Raw genomic sequence first — 10,026 nt, 5'->3', positions numbered from 1 at the left:
GGGACCTGGTAGTCTAAAGCCTGCTTATATATCCAAAGGGGTTTTTCTCAAAAATATCTTCAAAAGTTACAAGAATTGTTCTTAAATATGTATTTATAACAAAATTTTGGAATCCTGATAGCTGTTATTTTTTATTCATTCATTCATATTTATTTATTTATTTTTGTTTAAGATTAAAGTCTTTCATTGATTTCGTTATTATATATATGCTAATATATTCCGAGTAAGATGGCTCGTATGCAGAAACATAAATTACTGCAGTCCATGTCAATTAAGACATATGTAGTCAGTCCAGGTCCTTTGCGGTAATTTACAATGAGACGTTTTGTGTACACAGCTTTGTTTACACACAAACACACTTACAGCGACAAGCTTCATACACAATGATAACTATGTGCTTCTCTCAAGGCAAAGTGTGTGTATCTGTCGAATACTCTTGACCATCTGTGGGATCTACTTACTTTCTTACTTGGCTTCCTTCCGCTGTATACAGAAAAGTGTGTCAGCAATATTGATACAATATACCCCCTATATGTTAGACAGTTTACAATGAACTAACTGAAGAAAGTGCTTTTGAAGAGCGTGTCATTAGATTAAACAACAATGATATCGTCATGTTCATTGTCAAGTTACTGATATCAAGTATCACTCCTGAGGACATATTTCAGTTCTTCCGGTAAATTTTGATATTTTAGGAGTGAACAACTTAATACTAAGGACATGAAGTAAGGTACTTGATGTTTTGTGTATTGTGATCATGACAAAGCTATACAAATGCACTCGACTGAATAAGTGTCTATGTATATATAAGTATACGAAATACACGAGCAACACATCATATATGCTGTAGGTTTTAGTTTCTGAGAAACCTACGTAAGATTATATTTAAAAGTACGTAAGTTTATATTTAAAAGTACGGTAAGATTATATTCATTGTGAAAGCCATATATATCTATCATATATGCTGTGTTTAAACGTTAGTTATATTATATTTATTAAGAAATGAACACACACAACACATTATATAAGCCGAGGGGCCGCGGTGGCCAAGTGGTTAGGGCGTCTGACATTCTGCTTCCGCTAGCCCTCCATCACTGGGGCGCGGGTTCGATGCCTACGTGGGACAGTCGCCAGGCACTGGCCGTTGGTCGGTGGGTTTCCCCCAGGAACTCTGGCTTTCCTCCACCAACAACACTTGGCACGTCCTTAAATGAGCATAGCTGTTAGTAGGACGAAAATCACAAACAAACCATATCCACATGCCTTGTTTTTTGTGTTGTCGTTCCTCAGTTGTGGAGATTACCCCAAATGTTGCATGGCTTTTAAAGGACTTTGGTATATCTCGGCATGGCGTCAGAACCCATTGTCTTCTTAACCATTGCGAACATTCAAACTCAAGCAAAATATAAGGTGTTGCCAAGGAGGCGCTAGGAAACAAACAGTAGTTAGAAGTAAAGAGACCTATGAAGGTCCCAAATTTTGCAATGGGTTAAGCAGATTTATTATGCTTGCCTTGATAACCAAATAAAGGGCACAAAATCAAATTCTCGATTCTTCAGTAGGTTCCCACATCAGTAGCTCTTAAAATATGCATTGGGTAGGCCTAACAAAAGGTATATTCTTTTCTCAGTCCTCGACTCGCGGGGATGCAATAAAGATATGATAAAATATCACTACTGTAATTTAAGGTGTTTGGATAATGATTGGTTGTAGTTCGATAAAGACATGCGGGCGAAGACAGTTTTTATAGTGATAAATTGTTAACAGTTACAAACAGACAGTTATTAATGAATGAATTCTTTTTTCCATCACACAAATATTTTTAAATTGTTATTTTGAATTACAGATATTTTATTGTTTAATTACTCATCATATTTTCTTTTATGATCGTCAGATACATAGTCATGCAGAAAACAAAAATGAAAGAAAATCGTTTCATGCATAATAAAATTTCTAGCGGTAGCAGATGTCCTAAACTATTTTTGTGCGGATTATGAAAAGTTCTTGTGTCACAATCAATAAGAGCTTCTATGTGACGTTTCAATGACTAGTACGGTAAGCAAACTAATTCAAATTATTATATACCGTTACATTCATTGCAGGATTATCCGATACGTATGTTCAAACTTTAAATTTAACACATGAAAATGTTGTACAAATATGATTTTTCCCCTCTTGAAGATCATATATATCTAGAATAAATATTAATATATATAGAGAATAATATATAAATTGTCTAAAACGTTCGTGGAGCAGGTAGTAAAATCCCAATAAACTGCATATTATTATAAGAGTAATTCAATCATACAACACAATCGTATCTTACGTTTAGGTATATTGCGATTTAATAACTGTCATCGGGCACACTTTGGATACTTAAGACGACGCCTTCCTTCTACATCAATGTTTACACTATAAGAAAAATATAAACAACGATAATGCAGAGATATGGTATTTTATTTACATCGTTTTCAAATGCATCAAGGAAAACATATTCACAAAATCTACAACATGTAAGGTTCTGGTTGTTTTAAGCGTAATACAGTTTGGTTGTACAAGGTTTGACGTACTATCAACAGCTTAGGTCATTTAAGGGCGTGCCTCCAGTTTTCTTGTGTGTGTGTATGTGTGTATGTGTGTATATGTGTGTATGTGTGTATGTGTATATGTGTGTATGTGTGTATGTATGTATGTGTAAATGTGTGTAAGTGTAAATGTGTGTATGTGTGCTGGAGGCAAGGTATGTTGATGTTTGCTTCAGTGTTAAAACCCGGATCAAATATTTAAAAGAAATCTATTCAAACTTCCCTTTAGGTCAATGTCTTTAAACGAGGGATACGTGACCCAAATGATTTCTCATTTACAATAGCATTGTGGAATCTCGTTAAACCACATTTCTGTATATATATAGGAACAATCAATATTCTTTTGAATCTTTCATGAAAACATGTTTAAAAACAATAAATCTCCGACAGCATGGGCTAGGGAGACGATGCAAACAGTTATACTGCACAGAAAAAATTAATGTAAAATCAGATATTTTCGTTGGGCCGTCGTGTCGTAATTTCCCAAAAAAATCATCATTTCGTGGGTACATGCATTCGTGGATTACGAGAACCCAATCATACGGCGAATGGCTTTATGTCAAACTTGTCGTCAATATTGTGTGGACCTATGAATTCGTGGATGAAGATTACCCACGAATCAACGAAATTAACACCCCACGAAAGTTAGTGAATTAACATTTTGCGGATTATAATTTGTAGTTATGAATATTATACTATCATCATCGGTCTAACATGTATTAAAACGACATGTTATGAAATACTAACATAAGAATACCATAATAAATGTGCGAAAAGGCTTGATATTGCGTTCCTAATCTCGACGATTAAGCAGCCAAGAATAATAAAGCTACACGGTGGTCAACATGTTTACTTACAGGCTCAATAACAAACAAAAAAGCACAATATTGGCAGTATATCATTTGTAAAGAAATAGGTAGCCACATTCAAAATAGTATTTAATGCTTAGATTCCATGAAAGATTTTAAGCGCCAAATTAACGAATATATGATTTGTTTGTTTGTGTTTACGTCCTATCAACGTCATTAAAGTACGTGTAAGGTTTTGGTGGTGGAGAAAAGCCGGCGTACCCGGAGAAAATTCGCCGACCTGCGGCCAGTACCTGGCGACTGCCCCATGTAGGCATCGAACCAACGACCTAGTGGTGGAGAGCTAATTATCGTAGAAAGTCAGTCGCCTTAACCACTTGACCATCACGTGAACATATGAATGAAATGATTGACACATAAAGTTTACATATTTACGTCGTTATTACCCTAAACAGGAATAAAGGCTTCTAGAGTGAAATCCTTGACAGTTGTAGCAGACACCTCGAAATGTGCTACCGGTTTGATTTTGTGTTATCAGTGTCAACGTCATATCAACAGCTTAGATCATTTAATGACGCGCATCCATGTGTATTCCCTTCTGCTTTGTTGGTATCTCCATGTGTTAGCTGGAGTTAGAGTATTTCCGCCAACTCGAAAATGTCATAACAAATCATAGTATTTTCAGTAACCTTGTTGACACATTAATTAGGTCACATTGCATTAAACAAAATGACATATACATATCCAGAGGAATATACCATCATACACATGTTCCGACATGCACATTTGGAATGCTACAACAATTTGGATTGTTGCCACCTGCTCGGTTAGTTATTTTCTACAACAGCTGTATAGGAAGAAATTTGACAAATATTTTGTCAGTGTAACAAGTCAAGTCTGATCAGCTTGTTCAAACCTTAAATCATTCCGTTCAACGGGTAAATGCATACTTCTTCTTACAGAATGTACTCTTGAAGATTTTGATGGTTTCGTTTCGGAATTGTTCACTGAGGAAGCTGTAGATAACTGGATTTAAAGCGCTACTCAGCAGATAGGTCCTGAGGAAGATCTGAAAGCATGCCTTACCGCCTTTGGTCAGCGTTTCATAGTAGTTGGGCTGGATATAGCGAATGATGACTATCACACAGTAGGGAATGAATGAGACCATGAAGAGGAGAGTAACGAGGAAAAGCATCAATGTTGTCTTGTACATCTGGGCACGTCTACTCTCAATGCTCTGTGTTGACATCGATCGCTGTTTTTTGAATTGAGATCTCTTGAATGACGCTGATGGCTTCGAATTTATACTTGAACCTCCCGTTGAACGAGATGTACTTCCATTGACATTTCTGGTATGTGTTTTCCCTTCTGCTTTGTTGATATCGCCATTGACCTCTGAAGATGCCAGAGAGGCCTGACGAGCAAGGACGATTGGCGTGGCTTTGTAAGGACTGTCGGTTGATTCTAAAACGTCATGGTCAGTTGCAGTTGACGAGATGCTATTTTCGCGACCCTTCGACAAACAGCCGTCATTGAACTGTCCTCTGCGGATAACCTGAACTGCTATACATATATAGCAGAAGATGAGAATAAAGTCAATCAGGATATTACCAGCCAGCAGGAAACTGGTGAAGATCAGTGGCAGATTTGAGGTTGTGTACCCGTCTTCAATCAGACAGAGGTGCATCTTGATGCAAATGTTTGGAAATGAAGTTTTCATGATTCGTGTTTGCGTTCCATACAACACTGCTGCTGGGAAGGCCGCCACAATTGCCATGACTACGGCTACTGCAACGGCTATCTTGGCATGAATATTGGTCATTGCCGGTTTTAGAGGACGACATATCCTCATGTACCTATCAATTGCTATAACTAGCAGAGTGAAGGACGAGGAGTTGTTCATCAGGAAAGTGAACATCCGTGCAAATTTGCAACGTGACGGATGATTAAATTGTACAGCGTTCAATATGATTTCGATTTCAAACGCCATGGAAACACAATTACAAAGGTCAAACGCCGCTAACGCCATGATAAATAACCGGGACGTTGTTTTACGCCATCTTCGCCAATAAACGTAGAAAACGACCAGGTTTCCAGGGACGCCGATCACAAACATCATAATTGTGAACACCAAGGATGGCATTAGAATCTCGTCAACGACTTTATCGTTGATGCTGTTTAGTACTTTGTCAGGGACAAATATGAGGCATGTACTTGGATCCGGCGTTGGCCTTGCGGTAGTCACATTTAAGTCCATCGTTGAGTTCCATGTAGGCAGCTTCGCGTTCATTGCAGTCGAAATATAACTTTCCGTTGTCATAGCATCGCCTGTAATCCAAAGTGACGATGTATCTCCAAGCGTTGAGGTCAAAGTGGAATTCATTGGGAGTGTTACGTTCTCCGTTGGCGGTGTTGTGATATTTGCAAGACTGTCCATCTGCAAGAATAAAATAAAATGAAAATTATAACCATTGCCGTCTAATAGGTGTTATGATACAGATAGTAACTGACGTCATCTATAGAGCACACACATGTTTTTGAATTAACTAATTTCATTGATAAAACATGAGGCCACTGTTAATGTACATTCCCGGTAAATATTCCCCATGTGTGACTATATTTTGAGAAGCGAATGTTGTTCTGCAAGAGACTGTTGTAGGGTCGTATGCACAATATTGTAGAGGCAGAAATCATGTAGTAGTGAATTGTTTTTAACGTAAATGCATATGTACATGCAGTACCCCATAACGTATAAGATTTGTATACATTAGATTAAATATATGCATTTTCGCGTACGTTCACACCAAGCAGCGGTTGTTAATTCCAATCGAACTATAAGTCATACATATAACTGAATGATACATCCCTATAAGAAATTACGGAAGAGCCACTTCTGGAAACTAAGTATATGATCTACAGTAATCATGTAAGTGCATTGAGTACATACTGTTATTCAAACATTGTATGCCAATTCAAATTTTCGCCTTTTACCGATAAAATCAATGCTCGCCAAGTGCATATTTCGCCCTTTACGCTACAATTGCAATTGTTGCTGTAGTATGTACTAATTTTTGCAATCATGATAGATTCGTCCTCATTACAAAGAGGGCAAAAGTTCAGCTGAGGTAAACATTTGATTCTCTACAGCACTAGTTATTTAATATTGAACCAAAAATGCGTTATTGTCTCCAATTAAATCCGAGTAGCTCTATTATCATGAACCCATTCCTTGAATGACTCGATGCTATACGGCTGAATTTATTACCAACCGAACCAATTTACAGTAAAGTCACCAGTTGTTGTTGCATTCAGTTACGAGTCAGAATGAATAATAGGAATATACTACAAATTTAACGACAGATCTTTTTTTTTATGTCGAATAACATTATTCACTTAACACGTTGACAATAATTTAGTTATTACTTCAACAGTTTGTTTTGAGTTAAATGCCTTCGCCACAGGCGGGGTAATATGAAACGGGACCCTAGGTGGAAAAAGACAGAAATGAAACAAAAAAGATCTCTAGTATTGCAATATCGGCAGCAGATCAACTTTTATCTCTTCCGTGACCTCTTTACATAAGATTCTAAATAATAGGAGTAATTCATATAACGGAATCATACAAGTTGAATATAGGTTAAACTATGTAAGATAAAGCTGTCTTAAAAATGTTGTTATCAGCACTCATGCAGAAGGAATTCTAAACAAACAAAAAATCTTTTAAATTACCAATGTGATGGCATCCTCGATAATCCAAGGGTTACGCTCTCTTTCGCGCTCTGCACCCATGAACTATGTCATAGCAAATGTGAAGGCTCAGTGTGCGCCACCTTGCTGATGAGACAAGAAGACTAGTTCGAGTCTTTTATGTACACCGAAAGAATCTCGCGGTCGAGTAACGGTAAAATTGACTGACTTTGATGTCGGGTGTCACTCCTATGTACTCTTCAAAGAATATATATCAGCCTAGCGATTGATCAGGTGGTTTTACCTGAGACCATCAAACTATCTTTGTGTCTTCAGTTTTGCTTTGACATATTTAAGGAGTGCAGAAAGGAAAATTGAGCGGAACTCCTGGAGTATCGAGGATGGTTCGATGGCTATGAATTCAGTTGCTATAAAAGTGTATATTTTTACATTATATATGTGTAAAAATATTATATCGATCTAGATATCATGATAATAAATACACAGAAATAATTATGCAGTTAAAAACAGCCTTGGAATAAATTATGTATATCCTGCAGGCGACAATTATAAGCTGATGACAAAATAAAGAGTTTTGTAGTATGAAAATATATCTTACCTTGTCGGTTATTTTACGACGCTGTATACGCAGCGAGAGTGGACGTCTGCCGGCATCAGTATCAGACTGTCTATCCAAGGGTTGACCTGGTGACGTAGCTGACCACACACATACGTTATTGGCTGTGACACGGCTGGTTTACTGCAAGCAGATTTAATTGTTTATTTCCTTATAATGATGAAAATGTCGTCAGCTAAGGGGATGACGATGTTTTGTGTATTAGATATGACAGCTCAAGTGTCCAATAGAAAGCAAGAGGGGATAGGTAAAACAGAACAGGAGTTGGGACGGGGATAAGGCAGTAATGTTTTGTGATATTACTTTATTATGCATAAGCTTTAATATCTCGTGTACCTTGGCAGATAGGAGTGGAAGATGAAAAGATGACAGAAAGATTACGCAGTTATAATTGTTGATTTCCTTTTTTGCTGAAAATGCCGTCATTAAGCTAGAGAGGATTACATTGCATTGTTATCACTAGCTCTTATATTCACAATGAGAGGAGATGCAAAAAAAAAACAAGTTGGGTGTAAGGCAGTTGATTTGTTGTAGTATTAATCTTTTATATACAAATGATATGGGCAATGATATTTCGTGTAACCAAGGAACGCAATCAAACGAATGGTCGATAAAAAAATGGGAATGGTTCAGTAAATAGATATATATTCACTCAAGCAGGTCGGGGATTGCGAAAACAATAAACCTGCTGTAAACCACTGTTACACACCGTTTGTTGTCAGAGGCGACTTATGGAAACTCTTGCAGAATAAGGATTCGCTTTTGTCCCTTCTGCTTAAAATACACAAACAAGACCATAATAGAAATGCTGTTCCCATTCTAGCAGTTAGTATTTTATACGTTTATCTACTTCCAATAATATTTCGTTATCTAGTGTATTGATTGGCAATGGATTCTTTCCCCTGGCCGGGACATACTAAAGTCCTTCAAATGGTAGTTATTACCTGCTTAACGTTCAGCGTTTAAGGTAAAGACATTCACTGGTTAGCCCGTCCTCAGTATAATGTGACCGGGTGGAACGCTGGTGCCGGGTTCCTTCGGCATGGTAATTCAGTGAAATAGCACTGTAAAGTCGGCAACAGATCCCCGCTCTCACAAGGAGACAAATGAACCAACATACCATGCCTCCATCACATGCACAAACGTAAACACAACAAACATGGAGGCACGTCCTGAAATAACTTGAGCTGTTGATAGGACGTAAAACCAAATAAAATAAAAACCAAACCACGACCCATATCCAGCCAGATGCTAAAGCAATTAACACATGACATTGATCCATTGGCTTAGCTGTTGATAGGAGTTAAACCCCTTACAACCATTCCACATGTAATTGCAGTCAGACCACAAACCATATATTACCAGGTACTGTAGCGATTACCAAAGGCGATTTTCCTGTCTTTAATGTCAGTTTGTATGTGAGTTTATGTTGACGAAATCGGGTTTCAAAGGATTACACTGTACGTAGGAATTCATTTCGGGAAGGTTATACAGTCGAACCCCGTTATCTCGAACTCGTTTAACTCGAAGACCCCGTTTAACTCGAAGTGTTTCATCGGTCCCGGCCTAAACTGTTCTTAATCTTAGTAATAAAAACTCTGATAGTTCGAACTCTGAAAACTCGAATAACTCGGATATCTCGAAGTGAAATATCGGTCCCAACAACGTAAATCCTACATAAAAATATCGCTTACCTCGAAGTTTCTTAAGATTCACAAGTCGATCATATATTCTTTAATTATTTGATACATATTAGACGCAGTGCTACGGTAAACATCGTTCTCATAGAGCAGCTTACGCTCGGTCATAATTACTTCGATTAAACTTATTGTATTAAAATGTGTTTGACTGTAAAAACACTTTGTTCAAATAAAGAAACAGACTTCATCAATGTAGATTAACAACAATTAGTACTCACTGCGAGCCCGTAAACAATTTGAATGGCATATTATTTACACCAAAGCTGCCGACACATTCTAACCGGTAAATGGGTCACTGTGTGCGGTCATGCGTAAATAAGCTCCACAGTAAAAATCACAACCTAGGACTGGTTCGTCGATTTATGTTTTTACAGGAGCTTGTATGGCAGTGACACTGATAATTAATTGAGGGATTATAGGAACAATACGATAATTATTATTGAGTACGTCGTGTTGAGGAGATGTCAAGTGTCATTGGGGTCTATAAATGTTGATATGTTTCCTGATTAACTCATACCCATTTCGGAATGTCGAAATCAACTGAGCAATCCAACGAAGGACCCGGCTCCACCGGGGGGATACTTGGATCAGTTGAAAGGGTGAAAACC

The 10,026-nt window shown here is 37.5% G+C and overlaps 1 protein-coding gene across 1 annotated transcript; it reads right to left on the bottom strand.

The window, feature by feature from the left end:
- Positions 1–2,438: 2,438 nt before the first annotated feature.
- On the bottom strand, positions 2,439–9,998 carry LOC110465762. Its single transcript, XM_021521830.1, has 3 exons — positions 9,637–9,998; positions 7,701–7,841; positions 2,439–5,831 (listed from the first exon to the last, which is right to left on the bottom strand). The coding sequence occupies exon 3, from the start codon at positions 5,829–5,831 to the stop codon at positions 4,326–4,328; it is 1,506 nt and encodes a 501-aa protein (XP_021377505.1). The 5' UTR covers positions 7,701–7,841; positions 9,637–9,998; the 3' UTR covers positions 2,439–4,325.
- Positions 9,999–10,026: the final 28 nt, after the last annotated feature.

This window comes from Mizuhopecten yessoensis, unplaced genomic scaffold (genome assembly GCF_002113885.1).
Source record: "Mizuhopecten yessoensis strain PY_sf001 unplaced genomic scaffold, ASM211388v2 scaffold11101, whole genome shotgun sequence".
In the NCBI taxonomy this organism is placed as follows: domain Eukaryota; kingdom Metazoa; phylum Mollusca; class Bivalvia; order Pectinida; family Pectinidae; genus Mizuhopecten; species Mizuhopecten yessoensis.
The sequence above is the reverse complement of the archived record's forward strand: the minus strand, read 5'-3'. Positions and strand labels throughout refer to the sequence as shown.

Coding starts and splice junctions, on each gene's coding strand:
- LOC110465762 (XM_021521830.1), bottom strand. CDS start 5,831: ATGGACAGTCTTGCAAATATCACAACACCGCCAACGGAGAACGTAACA.